Raw genomic sequence first — 17592 nt, forward strand, 5'->3', positions numbered from 1 at the left:
CCACTCGTCACTGTGAAAAGGAAAGTACCTTGAAACCGAGGGCTCATCCCAATCCTTATTTTTCCCCTTCTTTTTCCTCTTCTATTCTCATTTCCTTGCCCTTGTCCCACCCATTGAGAGAGGCTAGGAAGAGATGAAAGAAAAATATGTAAAGCTGGGGAAAAAGCTTTACTTGCTCCTTCAGATGTCAGTGCGAAGCCACGTCAGTTACAGACGTGGCTGATGGGGAGAGGTAGATCCACAGGTCCATCATTTATGCGTCTGGCTTTCAGAAAAAATGTGTATTAATGTCACTTACTTTGTTCACCAGTTAGCTGCTGTTTACATTTTCATAATACATTTAAAAGCAATTTTATATTTAACATTGACATTTTTTTCCTAAAGCAGAAAACGGAACAAATTTCTTTTTGACATGTAGGTTATTGTACCATAGGCTGTACTCTTGCTCTTGAAACACACTGTTCCTAGGAGAAACAATCCCATGTCCCAATCCCAATTTCAATATTATTTGCCAAAATATTTTTTCAGCCTCTAAAGATAGCTAACCAGTTCATACACTTGTTCACATGGACAGTCATTTCACTTTTTAATTTAAGCAACATTTAAAACAGTATTTTGTTTTGAATGTAAAATATCTAATAAAATGTTGAACTTGATGTATTTTGCTTCAGAGAGAAAGAGCATGCATGCGCAGCTCACATTTTGTAGACCCGCTCCGTATCTGTTGTTTATAAATGAAGTGCACACATGGTGGCGCCAGAGAGGCACAGAGATATCTTGATTATTGCTGTTCTCCAGGGATCCATAAATTAACTGGTACTGCATCTCTAGAGAGAACATCGTGGCAAGATTACATCCTGACCCTAAATATGATCTCATCAAAATATTATTGTGAATTTGCAGCCTACCACCGAAATGAGTCTCGGAAATTTAGAATGTGGTAACAAGTGCATATTCCTTGGGATTTCTTCCCACCCTTTTCCCAGACAGGGTGTCAGCTTTGAATGTTTGTTATAATAAAGATATCAGTACTGTAGCCTTCAATTAGCCATTAACCTATCAGAGAACATGAGACTTCATTTTTAATCCTGTGACTATTGAATCTGCAACTATGAGCAAAAACTGCAGGATCTTCAAAAAAAGATTGTAGTAACAGAGGTTAGGGTTAAGATGTAACATTAACAATATAATTGAGCAGAGAGACACAAAAACGTTTTGTACACACGCGTTCGAGTGCCTCGGCTTTGGTTGGGGAATTATAACGTACTGTTAACTTCAACCACTAGGGGCGGATGTTCAGATTTCGGAACACAGGCAGTGGTCAGAGCAAATAAAGTGAGTCTCGCTTTTAATAAAATAAAAATAAATTGTATCAAAATTAGACAAAGGGGCCGTAGAAATATTTCTATATAGTTGAAAATGGGAAATTCAGTAGAGTTCGATGAGAAGAGGGAAAGGCTATACATTGGCAGTAATGGAAAAGGTGGTGTATTTGCTTGAAAAAAACAAAAAAAATAAACGTATAATGCGATCATGATTACTGCTGTTGTGAAATATCCTGTACCTGTATATTATCTTATTTCCCTCCTATGCTTTCTGCGTTTATCTTGTTGACTCTGTTGACTTTGTTGTTTATTGCTACAAGCACAGGTTAAATTATTGGTTGTTGTTAAAGATATTAGCTATGAAATGAAGACTGATCTTATGAATATGAACTGATATGATATCTTCATATCTTGATAGTTTGGTTGTACATTAGCCTACTAACCTCACTCAACACCATATAGTAAGATATAAATACATAGCCTATTACCAAATAGATTTGTGTAGCAGTGATTAGGTGTCATTGGGACATACTTTGTGGTATTTTTGCAACACAAAAATTATTCTCCTAATTATTGTATATTGTAGACGTGTACATTTTATATTTGTATAATGACTGTACAAGTTAATAAAGTACGATTCCCATGAGTGTTAACATTTTGTCTTTATTACCTCATATTACACAAGCGATTTTCATAAATGCATCCATATTAAAAACACCCTTGTTCTTTTGAAAACACCCCTTAGATTTTGCTTGGAATTTTGTACATGACCACAAATAAATGTGCACGTTACCAAAAGGCCACTGATGTAGTACAAATGTTTACCTTTGTGTAGAATTATATACTGTAACTTGATGCAAAGTATAATTACATTTAGCAGACAGTATTTTATATCATTTCACAAGCTTAAACCGATAAGCATGCATGATGCAACCAAATAATAACTACATTTTATTCTTGCAGGTAAGACATAGGCCTAGATTTGATCAAAACAGTCATCATCTACAGGAAAAATGCAATTCCACCAAAACATGTATCTGTGTTTTAACGGTACTCTGATATCCTGAACATTGATAATATATTGTCTAGAATATGAAGAAGTTAACCATTTCAGTCTTCTGAAGTTTTGGATTGTTTGTTTGGATGTAATTACAGAAAGGTCAAATACTTAATACTTAATTTAACTTAATTTAATACTTAAATTAAATACTGTTGCTCACCGATGAAAATATATTTTGGAACTGACTATTCAAACTTTTCATCAGTATTGCAGAATTGGTATTCATATTTAATTCTCAAGTCAAATGGATTATATGCTGGATAAATTGTTTAGTGGCATATTCATATTATAATACGATAATATAAATTAATCATAGCAAAATCAGGATCATTATATATTTATTCTTCAACTGTTTTATATTATATTTGGAAAGATAAAAATATATGAAATGTAGCAATAGATGAAAAATAGAATGATTTACACACAGTGTATGGCAGAACAATAGCTTTGGAAACAGCTAACAAAATGTTTGTAATCTCATGATCCAGTTCAAGTGAACGTTTTAAATAAATAGTGACATAAGAGACACATTTATTATGACTAGTAGCTGTGCCATAATATCATTATTTATGATTATTACAGAATTCACAGATTAAAGCAAGAATTGAACTTTTGGCTATCAGTATCTCATTGTGATTTTTTAAATATTTGGAGCACTAAAATACATGGACTGGATGGTGGTATGCTAAAATACAATGCTTTATGTCTTAAAGCCTGCATGTGCCCATGGTTTACTAATGGCTTAATGTATGATCCTACATCAGCGTAATAACAGAGAGCACACAATTACGGGAAAATAAGGATATCATGGTAGCAAGGCTTTTCTTAAAGCAAAGGATTATTAATTGGATTTTTTTCATCTGAGCTAAATTAAGTTAGCGGATGGCGGCCAGGAGTTGCCCAGGTGTTTCTTTTTGCATGCATGGTTCACACATAAAAGGGCAGGGAGTGTCGAGCCTTGGATTCAGCATTTGATTAGGTTTGTGTAGATTGCACTGGAGTGAGAAGGCATACACCATCATGAAGAGTGGAGAACTAACTGGCTGAAAGCCAACCAATCTGCAGGATGACAGAACAGAGGAATTAATTAAGAAGGATAGCACAGAAAATGGGTATGTCAGCTACATCAGTTTGGAAAATCATGAAAAGAAAGAAGAAACCTTTAGTGGAAATATACTGTTAGGGAAATCAACCAAGGAAGACGACAGCAGCTGATGACAAACAAAACAACCCTAAGAACCATTTCAAGACAGCCGGGGTGAAGTCACTGTACGTACATGAATTTGAAAGCAGAATTATAGAGGCTATACTGCAAGATGCAAACCTTTTATCAGCAGCAAAAACCAAAAGGCCAGATTAGGATTAATCAAAAATCAGGCAGAAGAGTTTTATGGATATATGAGACCAAAATAGACCAAAGCAAAAGAAAGCTGAATGTGTGGGGAAAGGAAGGAACATCCTATGATCCAAAGATACCACCTCATTCATGAAATACGGGAGAGGAAGTGTCATGGCTTTGGCAGGTATGGATGTTTCTGGAACAGGCTGAATTGTCTTTATTGATGATGTAATGGAATGTGGCAGTTGATGTAATGGAGTGTGGCAGTAGTAAGATAGATTCAGAAGCATACAGACAGATTTTGTCTGGCTATATACAGTACAAAGAAATCCTCCAACCAGGCACTTCATCCTGCAGCAAGACAGCGACCACAAACACATTGCCTATGCAACCCAAGCATTCATCAATTGGAAAAAGTGGAAAATTTTGGACAGGCCAAGTCTGTCACCTGATTTAAATCCATTTCACTTGCTGAAGAGGAGACTAAAGATAGAAACCCCAGGAAACACAAATTAAATGTGAAAGCAGCTGCAATGAAGGCCTGGAAAATAATTTCCAAATGAAATGACAAATGTTTGGTGATATCAATGGGTTTTATACTTTTGGATAAAACTGAACTTTGAAGGACTTGTAATAAACAATAAGTCTTCTGTATCAGTCAATAGTATTGAGCACATGCATATGCTTAAATGTTTGATATGGATCAAATGGTCCTAAATGTAAAACTTCTTTTTATTTCTATGTAGTTTTATATTTTGCTCCTGTTCTTTGATAATAGGTACTATATAGCTTCAAATAAATAATTAACATTTGTGTGTGCTATACATTAATTATGTCCTGTGTACTGAGCACACTGCAAGCCTGGTTAATTGTCAGGCATACATCAATTAACTACACATATCATGAATAATTTGCCAGGCTGAAATGAATCCAATGAATAAGTCCTCTGAAAATCCCTGTTTAAAAATGTGTTTTTGCCTGGAATGTTATTTAACTTACATTTATAATACTAATGATATCTCACCATTGGTAAAATATATCATTATTTTTCAGCCAAGTTGAATTCAAATATAGCAACAGAGCAGCCACAAGGTTTGCAGTTCTAATTAGACTGAAATGCACATTGTCCATTTTATACAAGCTAATTAGGATACTGCCAGTAATGTACTGTCTTGCTAATAATGTGCATTTTTACCATTGATCCCTGGCTTTTACTCTGTTGAGCTCTTTTGTTGTGCTTAATTGAAAATTAATAAAAATATGTCCTATTATTTAGTCTACATGGTATTTATAAACAAACCAACTGCTTGAGCATTATATATTCCCAAAGCAAGCCACAATTCCATGTTTTTTTTTTCTTACATTGCTGTGTAAAAGCTGTAATAAACAAAGTGTAAACATTGAAAAGACACACTCTCGTAATTTGGTGCAAAAACAATAGGATGCAATCTACTGTGTAAATCACTGTCACTCTAAAATTTTGACTTTCTATATCATAAACTGCCATGACAAAGAACAGTCAATTTATTGCTTAGTTTAACTGAATTTTATATTTCCATACAAATTGTTTTTGATTGAACCTAGGCCGCAGTCATATAAAAGATCATTTAAAATGTATAAATAGAGATATAAACTAGATTCCTCTACTCACAGACCCCCAAGCACAGATAATACAGATAAAATTACATTTTGGGTACAATTTGATATTCAACTTCATGGCTTTACAACATCATAGACAGGTACTGTATTAATACTAATAATTTAGGGCTTGGATTTCACTGAACACAGTTGTCCATTACCACTGATCGATTAAGCATAATTACAGTTGTGAAATGGGAAAGCATGACCTTTGCAGTCTGTTTAACAACAGCAATTATTCAATTTAGGCAACAGCTGTAACATGGTATGCAAAACATGGCTATGTAGTGAGCATGCTGTGGTTATATACCCATGATGTTAAGTAATATGTATAGTTGCTCATCTCTAATGGTCGGACTGATCTTTCTTTAAATGGCGTGAATACATAATATAATTTGCTCAAATCCAACAGAATAGAGTGCTGAGGTTAATTTGTGTCAGAACTGAACAAGGCTCATTTAGAGCGAGTGGAAAAGAAGCTGATGACTTAACATGAATTCATCTTGTCCAAACATCTAAAACAATTGTATCCATGCTGCCAATCTTTCACAAATGTGAACCATGAAATGTGAACATTGATTTGGATCAAAGGTGGTTTCTCTATAGTCCAGAATAAGGTGGGATTATTAGTCTCTCATATTTCCTTCAGTGATGGTAAGGATGCCCCTTCTGTATTTGGCCTCATGGAATCTGCTTCTCAGAAACATTCTCTGAATAGAGGAAACAACCGGACCATGTCATTGCACATACCCCTTCAGTGAAATAAAAAGAAAATCCACACTGCCAAATAGGTAAAAAAACAAAAACAAATCAGTCTTTAAAGCAAGATTTCGTCCATAAATAACAAGGTTGAGAAATTTTATTCGGGAACACGTTTTAAGGCTTTGCAGGTTGCTGTGGTCTATGCAGGGGGAGCTCAGGGTAGACCAAGAAGCCAGTGAAGGTGATGTATTTGCCATGGTTGCTGTAAGCCCCATAGCCATCATGCTGGTGGCTGAGAAGCCAGATGGTGTCTCCACGGTGCAGGGACAGCATCAGACTCTGGCTTTGCAGAGCCTTCTTGCTGTCACTGTCATCGTAGATCATTGCCTGCACCTCAAGGTGGTTCTTCATCAGCTTGACAGACATGATTTTGTTGGGGAGCTTGCCAATGTTGAATGAGAAGTAGTAAGCTCCCGGAATGCGACAGGTGAAGACGCCCGAGAAAATGTCGAAATCTTCACCGATGTTGACAAAGTCTGTGTCAAAGTTCATGGGCAAATGTTCAAAGATCTCTTTGTTTACTCCTACAATGCTCTGAGTGCGGGCAACTGAGAAGGCTGATCGTAGTTCCTCATCTTCATCGTCCTCTTCCTTGAAACTCTGAACCGATTTGTCTGCCTGCAGGTGATCAGGAGTTTGCCCAATGTGAGTTAACACCTCTTTGCTATAGCTATGGGCGGTGCTCTGGTGGACAGGCCGCTGGAAGGAATATGTGTCCGGGTAGATTAAGTAGCCATTGAACGTAGTGTAGTGGCCTACGTTACTATAGATAGCGTACTTGGGATTGCCGTGAAGCCGTAGCCAAACGGTGTCACCAAAGTCAAGCTGCAGCATGGCACTCTGACTCTGCACCTTGCGCTCCTCGCTGTAGTTCTCGTCATACACAATCACCTGCACCTCGTTCTTGTTCTTCATCAGCATCACTGACAGGTCCTTGCGGGGGAACTTCCCCACCGTAAAGGAGAAGTAGTACGCCCCCGGGATGCGGCAGCGGAAGATGCCTGTTTTTGGGTTGAAGTCATTGCCAATGTTGACGTAAACCTTGTCAAAGGTCACCACCATCTTTGGGCCCCCTTCCATGCTGCTGGTCCTGGCCACGGAGAAAGCAGACTGCTGCTCCGCTGCTTCCTCGGGCGTGTACGCTGAAGCACACCCGCAAATGACATGGCACAGCAAGCCAACCAGGAGGGTCTGGGCTGAGACCATCTTTTCTCTGGAAAAGAAAAAACACTCATCTGCACAGGTTGCCAGGTAGGAAAAGGACATTATAACAAGTAGTGCTATGGTGCTCTAATTCTGGTTATTACAGTCACTTAAAATATAGTTTTGGTCTGGAATTATAGAAAAGGTAGCTACATGCCAGGAATGTCCTGGTCCCTTACGCATGGCTGAACTTGATGCATAATATTATATCAGCGAGCTTGCTTGATTTCCCCTAAGAAGAATCCATAGATAATAGGATGTACACATACATTATGTATGACTCTTTCATATCCCCTGGACTATTTTATTTTATTACTTCACCCAGGTAGTGGTACTTGCATAATGACAACATATCCAACCAGGAAAGCATTTCAGGAGCTACACTTTTGGGTAAAAAACGTTCCAAACTATAACGGAGATAAATGTTGACGAGGATGATCGGGCTACTGTGTCACAGGTTATTGTCTCTGGTTTCAGTAGTTCATTTGGAGGCAGCTCTCTCGGATTGGACATTCTAGCCAAGAACATTGTTTCATATGTTTCATATTATCAGGCAAAACCTGATACTGCTTTTGTTGCACTAGGCTGTGACGAACACAACAATATGCTAGTTAGGAGAGAAATGAGGGAGTAGAAGTCTGAATATTTACATGTTTATGGTTATAAAAGGGGACTTCATGCAGAAGGAGTCTTTTAAATATATTTCATTTTCTGGCTGTTTCTTACATATTTTTGTGCCAAAGAGCATCAACACCCACGGACATAAAATAAATCCTTATTCCTGTATGCCTTAGTATATGATTCCATTTACAGAGTGTGCAATCTATACTTGTGGAGTTTCACACTCTCCACGCAATCTCTGACTGTCCCTGTTAAAAATCAGCAGAACTGTGTTGTAAATATATTTTTGGTTATGCCCAAGGTTACAAGACAATTGCATGTAGGTACTATATCTGGGTTAGCCCTTCTTGCTTACAGTTCTCACACAACCCATCCTTTCATGCTGTTATATTAAATAACATTAGATAAATAACCATTAGACACAGCACCATGTTACTGTAAGACAGAACCATCACTAACACAAAAAAAGCATAGAGTCGTGTAATTTAACATTAATACTTGTTATACAAACAGACATAGAGAATGTCAAAGGTAAAATACAGGTATATAAAAGGGAAACATGATTATATAGTTCCATGATAGATATAGGCATGTCAAACACTAATTTTGAGATGTGTGTGTTCCTTATGCACTGTATCATTCATTAAAGATCACTCAATGATCACGCTGCTCACAACTCCAGTCTTTCCACTAAACTGAACAAAATGTTTCAAATTGCTGAAGTGAGTATTTAAATAGTAATTGTTCAGGTGTTATTTATTAAATATATTTGTGAAAACATAAATGTGAAAATGTAAAAAAATATCAAAGAATTCAATACGACAGACGTAAAATGCAAAATGGTAATTTGATCCACAGATTTGATAAATCCTATGCCTCAAAATAAAATAGAAACCATCTGTGCCATTTCAGGGACAAGCCCAGCTTCCTCAAAAAACAATCACAAGGCAATCCTCCCTCAATCTCACAGCTTCATTTTAAAACAACTCATTGAGTATTGAAATAGCAAGAGCAAGATCATTTCTGATGCATGTGCATTTTTTTCTGTATAAATTCTGTTTTTAAAATGCATATGATTTTAGGAACCAATCTGGACGGTTTGGACTAGAATACATAAGCAGAAAGAATTGGAAAATTACTGGTTTGATTGTTTTCTCCTGAACAACAGAAACTCCACAGCAGTGTAACTACTACTTTGCATATCCACAGTGATTTACACTGCATGCATATTATGTGACTAATTTCTATAGCAGTAAGAACTGCTATATATTAGTGTTAGAACACTCCACACACTATGAATCTGGAAGCCATGTCGGACTCATAACGACAACTCTGCAAAAAGACAAATGTATTAATACAATAGCAGAAGCATTTTAATTCAGAGACTTAAAATAGTCTATATTATTATTTTCCAGAAAATATAATTTACACAGATATAAACACAGATACCCAGCTGAGGAATATGCTTTATTTTAATGTGGAATTTTTAGACTAGCAAGCAACAGGAAGCTGCTATAGAGCTGCTGTAGGGCTACAAGGATACATAGCTTCTTTTGCTAGGTGGGTGAACCCTTTTATATATGTTACTTTCAAAATATTTGTGCCTGCAAAGCTATATACAGTCGTATCCCAAAATGTTGGCACCCCTAGTCAAAAAGCCTTTTAGAATGAATATCTAAGTGACTATCTAAGAAATAGATAGTCATAAAAGGAAATAATATAAAAATGAAAAAGGCCCTGTGCAAAGGTTTGGGAACCCTGTCAGTAAGTACTCTGTAACTCCTCCTCGGGCAATTATAACAGATTGCAAACATTTCCTGTAGCCAGCTAAGAGTCTTTCAATTCTGTCTTTCGGAATTGTCCCCCTAGACCTGTGTCTGCTGCTCTTTTTTGCAACAGTGATGTGTGGGTTCTTCTGGAGCATTTCTGGGTCAGAAATGGGTCAGAAATGACCTTTGAGAGTAATGACCAAACCAGTGAGCTGTCCAATTAGCATTATCAGCATTTCTAGTGGATCTCCAGACAAGAAAGATGGTAGAGCTGGCAAGAAGAATCCTTATGTTTGCTGGCTGTAAAATTTAGACTAATTTACCAGAGTACAGTGGAATTTACTGTGTAGGATGACAATATTTTCTACAACTGTGGGAGCCCTGCTCATTATTTTCCGTAAAACACATCATGTGTTTTTTATAGTTTATGCCTTTCCCTCAGTTGACTGTATGTTGGTAACTATTACATCACACTGGTTTTCTTGATGAATATCATCATGTGTTGTTCATAGCATTTCTGATATAATGACCTATCGGAGAAATCTAGTGTGCATTTCTCCCTGCTCATTTTCTGCAATTTGAGATGATGCAGACAATACAAATCATCAGGTGAGAATCTTCTGAAAAAAATGACGAAGGGATGAGAAATTATAGCACAAACCCAACATTGACAAGACAATGATCAAGAGGACGGGAAAAAACCCAGATTTGTACATCACGAGAGAGAAACATAATCACCTGTGAGCGAAAAGCTTTCAGAACTGTCAAACTATCATAGTGTTGCAATTCAGTTAGGTAGAGAAGGGAATTGTGATCATGGTTATGTACACAACTGATTATGAAACTTACAGGGAATTTGCTGATGAGAAAATATAATATGACATTGTCACTTGACCTGACTAGTTTCCGAAGGAAATTGAAACCATATTCTCATTTGCAAGTCAAGCTTATTGAACTGAAAGTATCATAAAACTCTTGCCATATCGTTTAATCCAAATACATGAACCAATTTCTCACCCTTCAGGAAGACCCGTTCTCTCCAATATTTTGGTTACAAACTAAACTACTCAATTATTTCATATTTTCATTGACTTGTGAAATTGTTTCTCAAATCTTGCTAAAGCTTCAGTTGAAGCATGACCATGTCATATGCACTTCATAATGCTTCATCACATTTGTCAGTAATAAAGCCAATTTTCATAACACAATTCCTTGAAATTTTAACCCTTGTCCACAAGGCATCACTGTAGACACTCATCTCAGAAATTATTAGATAATTACACCACAAAAAGTTAACAGGAATTAATACTGTCAGCACAAACTACTGTATAATTAAAAGGAATTGCTAACAAAGTGATACATGCACAATTTAAAATTCAATTAAAAAAAAAAATTTCAGATAGTTTGCATCAATACCTAACCCACTTGGTCCACTGCAGATACAAAGTTTTCTGCAACATAAAATTAATTAGAACATACATAAAAGACAACAGAATGGTATTTAGTTAAAATGAATCTTTAAGTTAATCTTTTTTTGTGATTAAATGTTTTTTGTGATCAAAAATTCTCAAACAGAACATTCAACAGTCTTTTTTTTCCACTTAAAACACCCCCATTTTAAATGAATCATGGATGAACTTCCAAAAGAGCTGCACTCTCTATCTACAAAGTAATCACACAATTATTGTCTCTTGATTATGTTTTTTGTATCAGTATTGTTTGTGTATAAGCCTAAAAACAGAACCGGTAGCATCCGTAATTTCACGTCTAGCGATGATGTCAAAAATACACAGTAGTTGCCTTTACACTCGGAGACTGCCATCAGAACTGAAAATGTTTCGCATTTCCAGCTCAGTTCACACATGACACATTAACAAAGGCAAGGAGATCGATAAAGACCAGGCTAGAGTGAAGCCAAAACACATCTGTTTTTTCTGCTCCATCTGTTCACTGGAGGATAAAGAGGAATGGCAATAATCACAGAAATATAATTCCATTTATATGTGTTCTTTAATTGCCCATATAAACATATTAATGATGATGATGATGATGATGATGATGATGATGATTATATTCCAGACAGAAAGCTAAATTGGGTGACAATAAGAGTTTGAAATTCTGAAAGAGTAGGAAAATATAAATGAAACTGCCTTCATACTGTAATTTTAACTTGGTCATAACAGTGCTTTCCGGGACGCATTGTTTTTCTAAATGGTGCTGTACCACAAATAGCTTCATTTCAGGCACTCACTGCTTACTGATTTCCAGGTCATTGGGTTGAGTTTGTGGAGGATTAATGCATCCTCAAAAACAGCGTAACATATTAGCCCAAATTAAATATATTTTCTTCTTCTTTTCAGACCAGATCTATTTGGAAACAAGCAAAAAGGCACAAATCTATACCCATCACCTTCAGCTTTCTGTGGTGAAACCATAGGATGGGCAGGAAGAGAGAACCTATTGCCATGACAACAACTGATTTGAAGTCATAGATGTAGTTTCTGTAGGGGGTGGGGTGACATGTCCCCTGAGAGGTAACATCAGTCACTCCCTGCTGAGTGACAAAGCCATTGGATGCTAGCTCCTCCCCCAATAGCCAATCAACTGTATCTCCCATATCTTTTTAAAGATGAGACGAGACATCACAGTTCTATCACCTGAACACAGACAAGATCTGAGCGTCAACCATTAAAATATTCAATTCATACTTGGATTTTATGTGTTCACAATGGTACATTTTTTAAATTTTTACATCTTAGATTTAAAATCCATCTGTTAAGCATATCTACATAGCTACATATCTAGATAGCTACTGGCAAAATTATAATTTGCTGACCATCCTGATCTATTTTTTGTTATCTCTGGCTCTCAAACAAAATGGTTATTGTTAGCAGATCGCTGCCAACTCAACTATCTCCCAGAGGGCCTCTGTCCTACTTCTGTGGCTTCTCCTGCTGTGGGAGGAGGGGGTGGGGGGCAGTAGATCCATCTTCAGGAAGCGCTAACAATTACTGAGAGGAGATAAACAGCTGACAGAACAGCATTGTTACCCATTTTTCCACATCAGTAAAGTAGCATGTTCCCCCCACACTTCCAGGCATTTATCATCACTGGCTGGGGATATTGATAGTCCTGCAGCTTCTAGAACATGGCTATCAGTCATCCATGCAGGGCACGTGATATTCCCAGTACTGAAATGTTCTGGAGCCTCCTCGGGTTTACTGCAGTCTCCCTCTCATATTTCTCCCACACCTCTATTCCACACTCCTGCCACTGTATGGAAATTATTTCACACCTGGATTTGTCACTCTGGTTACATATTATCACTGCTCACTGGAAGCACAGAAATAGCTCTTTCCCTTTGAGGGAATCTAGTCATATTTGTATGTTTTATGGGTTTACATTGAGGTATCATTCCTTACATAAATTCCAAAACCATGTAAAACATTGGAACACAATGAAGATTTAAATTACATTACATTGCATTACTGTCACTTCACAGATGCAGTCATTCACGGTCAGCATATTTTTCTCAGGAAAAAAGGATGAATATAATACAGTATATGCAGTATGTGTAAATTGTGGTGATTGGCACAACTCCCTGGTCTGACACTCCACAGGACAGCAGCACTACCAGACAGAATGTCCAGGAACAATTCTGCTTTATTTTTAATCAATACCATGGAAACCTCTGAGTTTACAGATTGACAGTTTAGACTGGAAATAGCTATACAAGTATGCCTTATCAAGCTTCTTACTATTGCAGAAATAAGAGCAATATACAAAAAAAAGTAATGTTCCAAAGGTACATGTCTTAGCATCACTGCTAAAATGATAAAATATAGGAAAGTAAGAAAGAAAAGGAAAAAAATGAAACTGTTTGCAAAGATAGGTCAGACATATAATATGTAGAAAAATAATGATATCCTAATGAAAATCTAATTACTGCTACTTTGATTATTGTTATCACCTTAAATGAAGGAGTGCATGCTGTATTGTACAGCTAAAACATCAGAGTAGTCTATTAAAATACAGCTCGCACAATGTAAGTGTATGATTCCAATCAATAAAAGAACTACATTTGTATCAGGTGCAATGCTATGCAGTGGAGCACTGACTGAGCCTGGCCAGGGCAGTCTTCTGAGTCCGGGTCCTGCTCTCGAGTGGAAATCAAGTGGATTACAACCCAAGCAACAAAGGCAGGGGGAATTGAGCTCCCATGTGATTTTTCTGCCCAGAATCATGGTAATGGGACCCAAAGTTAATCTTAGTGACAGCTCTCGGGCTGCAGCGGCTGCTGCCAGCAAGGGATTAGCCAGCAATCAAAAAATGACTTTCAGCATTAAATCCAGGATAATGTTGTTTCACTGTAAGACATCTGTGCTAATTACCCGTGTTGATGGAGTAGAAGAGACGTTCCCTGCACCAGAAGGTGTCAGTTCCAACCGCATGGTTAATGCACAATTAATAATGTACTGCGCACTGATATGTGATTATCCCCATATACAGGCAGATTTTTCGAGAGCTCTCAGGATCGGCTCTGATGTATTGCAGTCAAGGTGTTTTTTTATGTAAGTGTGGCTTCATGCAGTGGTTTCAGAGGCTGAACATGCCACGAGGCTTGTTAAATGATTTCATCAGATCATGTTGTGCGATAAAGCCAGAGAGCAGGGCAGATTCTGGCAGATTGCTTTTAGTTCATCTCCCGTGAACTGCCTCGTAGGAGCATTCTCCTGCAATTGTTATTTGAACAGTGCTGATGAGATTTCAGATGTATTGGTGTTTTGAGGCACCCGGGCTGTACAGCGATCTAATCGCGTGTACCACACAGCTGAACAGAGAGGGGATGTGTTGCAGCTGCTGGAATACACCGATGCCTTGTTAGCCTTCTGCAGCAACTTCAGACGTTTCATCTCTGTCTTCGATCAATATTGCTGATTTTAACGAGACAACGGGCTGAAGGGCTGTGTGTAAATGGAGCTGCAGCACAGGCTGATGGAGTGAGACTGTTTACAGTGCAGTGAGATTTTTCCGTAAAAAAAAAAAAAAAAGAAATTGCCAGCCTGGAAATATATATTTGTATTAAATATGAATGGATACTCTTCAAGGTTAAGATACAATGTCCCAAATTGTTCAGTAATTTATCTTCACTTCATCGGGCATTGATTAAATTCATCAATTACATAAAATCTGCGCCCATAAAGCTGCTGTTGAAAGGTGATGGGAAGAGAGGGGTCCCCTAAGACAGTACCTACTGCAAAACAATGGGATGAAAACTGATTTGCAGAAGAGGTGACGAGCAATTTAATAATGGTGTCATGCTGAGAGGTGTCAGAAAATGTCTGAAATAACAGTGTGCCTGTGTCCACGGTGCATCACAGCCTTCGTGTTAGAACGAAATAACTATTTCTCCATATGGCTTGATCAACAGTGCTAATTGAACATCAATATTGTATGAGGGGTGTCAAGTAATCCTGTGTGCCACCTTCTTTTTCAAGGTCGGTGTTTGGTCATGCTGCTAGGTTGAGGTGTAATCTTTCCTCAAAATGCATGCCTGCTCTCATCTCCCTTCTTACGCATGGTACTTCATTTGTCTAAGATGGCTGGAAGGATAGGAAAGGGTGTGAAATTTACAACCGTTGTTGTTTTTGTTTATATGTTGCATGTGAATAGCGACGCACGTAAAATTAATGAACCATACAGGACAATGCCCACCAAAGTTATGCTTTTATGTGACTGATATCAATTGTTGTGACTGTACTGGGAAGCAAGTCATTTCCAGTAGACCACTGCACAATTACCTGGACAGTAGTACCTAAAGGTGAGGTGCAAAAATGTTTTCAAATAAAAATTTAAAATAAAATAAGATGGAGATGGCTGCCTTTTGCACATGGGTCAGGTACAATAAATTACAAACGGTGTCATCATTTTAATTATGTATATTGAATTAATTTGTTAAAAATGGTATCATCCTGTTGTAAATTGCCCCATGTGAGAATTATGAGAAAAACAGCATCACAACGCTGCTTGAAAAGACATCAAAGTTACTAATCATCAGCTTCAAACAGAAGGCTGGCACAGGCTCAAGATTGTTTAACACAACTGATTCAATATTAATGATGTTTCATTGGGACTGATAAATTATTTATATTTTCTGGATACTACAACACATTAACAGCAGACAATCGGCTCAGAATTTAAGCCCAGAAAGCCCAGAAAATAATCCTGGCATGCTGTAGTAGTACCAACTGTAGATAACAATCACCTTACCTGTGTTTAGCAGGAGGGAAAGTTCTCTCAATTGAATCCAAACAGGGGAAGCCCAGCTACGGAATTAATGTGCTGCACTGTGTCTGGCTCCTCCACTCTGCTATGAAATGTTAGCATGCAGGGTGAGCTGGCAAATGAGAGCAATATCTGACCAATGATTCAAATTTCTGTGCTTCCTCCGATCTGCTCAACCTGCTGATATCTGCCAGGCAGTGTGCGTGTGGCACACACATACACATACACACACGCTCGCGCACACACACTGGAGAATTCAGCGGAGGGATCTGAATTTCAATGGGGGTCCCTCTACGGATCAGGGGGGCTCTGGACGGGCTGCATACACACGAGTGCTCAGCAATGAGGTGACGCACAAGTGTGGGAGGGGTGGATGCAGCATTCTTGTGAGGTGTTGCCAGGGCTCTGAGCTCGCATGTATACACACACACACGCTGTCTGGCTCACATATATACTCACTGGTACTGCTGTAAGTGGAATGGTCAGGGGAGTAAGATGACAAATAGGGAAAGGGAATAGGGTTATCCAACGTGTGTGCACAGGGGGTGTGCAATGAAGGAGAATGCAGTGCTACATTAATGCTGTATGAGTGTACATATGCATGTGTATTTGGGAGGAGAAAATTACCAAATCAAAACAAGCTCTTAATTACTGGATCATGCTGCAATAACTGAAAACACTGGTGCCAAATTCACAGACAGTTGGGGGAAGGGGGAGTGGCAGGGATACTGAGAGGTATGCATAATATCCTTGAATTGCTAATTACCGTTTTGTCTTCTTTGTTCATGTGTTTCATGTATTTTCCAACATATTTTCATGCTTTTCATCTTTTGAAGACTGTCACACAAGTCTATGTAGCTGGTGCAGCAAATATAGAGCAATTTGGGCAAATATTATCTTGTGAAAATAAGGCTGAAAAGGAGACGATAATTGCATGCTTCACTTCTGTGTAAGGAAATCCATATGGATCAATATTTCCCTGGGTATGTAATTAGGCTTCAGAATGCATGTAGCTCCTGCAGGCTGGTGGACTGCTTGCATCCAGGAACAACTGCATACTGTAATCTGCCCTTGCCTCATTTCTGATTTGAAATAATGGTAGTCAGAGATACACTGATGCATATGGTTGATCATAATTGTAAACCTATCCTTTTGCTGAAACATACCTTTCACAGCATTTTTGGATGGCACACACTACAGAGCACATTCTTAACACGTGCCAAGGATATACCTCCCTTCCTCCCAGGGGGATGCTTGATTGGTACTTCCTGAAACAGATGGCTCCTGCAATTTCGATCAAAAATGTAGGGAACATACGACTGGAAACCCACTTAGGAGACCCCCACAGACTATTGTTCTGTGGGGTTTTCTCCCCGTTTGCTTCTCTTTCACATAACTCAATATGAAATAATCCAGTCTGGATAGAAATGGACATGACTATGGGCATACTGTGTGCATACACATCAACTTTGTTTGAGTGATTGGCCATGCCCAACGTGGATGACAATATTGTATTTGGTGCTTTTCCAGGATTCATGTGAGTCATAGAAGAAAAAGTGTGGGATGATCATATTTGCTGAGAATAATATC

At 38.0% G+C, this 17592-nt stretch overlaps 1 protein-coding gene across 1 annotated transcript; it reads right to left on the reverse strand.

Annotated features, from left to right (window-relative positions):
• Positions 1–2887: 2887 nt before the first annotated feature.
• Positions 2888–16077, reverse strand: c1qtnf4 (C1q and TNF related 4). The gene is made up of 2 exons (XM_061244404.1): positions 15988–16077; positions 2888–7337 (listed from the first exon to the last, which is right to left on the reverse strand). Exon 2 carries the CDS (start codon positions 7328–7330, stop codon positions 6239–6241), a length of 1092 nt encoding a protein of 363 aa, XP_061100388.1. The 5' UTR covers positions 7331–7337; positions 15988–16077; the 3' UTR covers positions 2888–6238.
• Positions 16078–17592: the final 1515 nt, after the last annotated feature.

The sequence above is a fragment of the Conger conger genome, chromosome 6 (assembly GCF_963514075.1).
Source record: "Conger conger chromosome 6, fConCon1.1, whole genome shotgun sequence".
Lineage (NCBI taxonomy): Eukaryota > Metazoa > Chordata > Actinopteri > Anguilliformes > Congridae > Conger > Conger conger.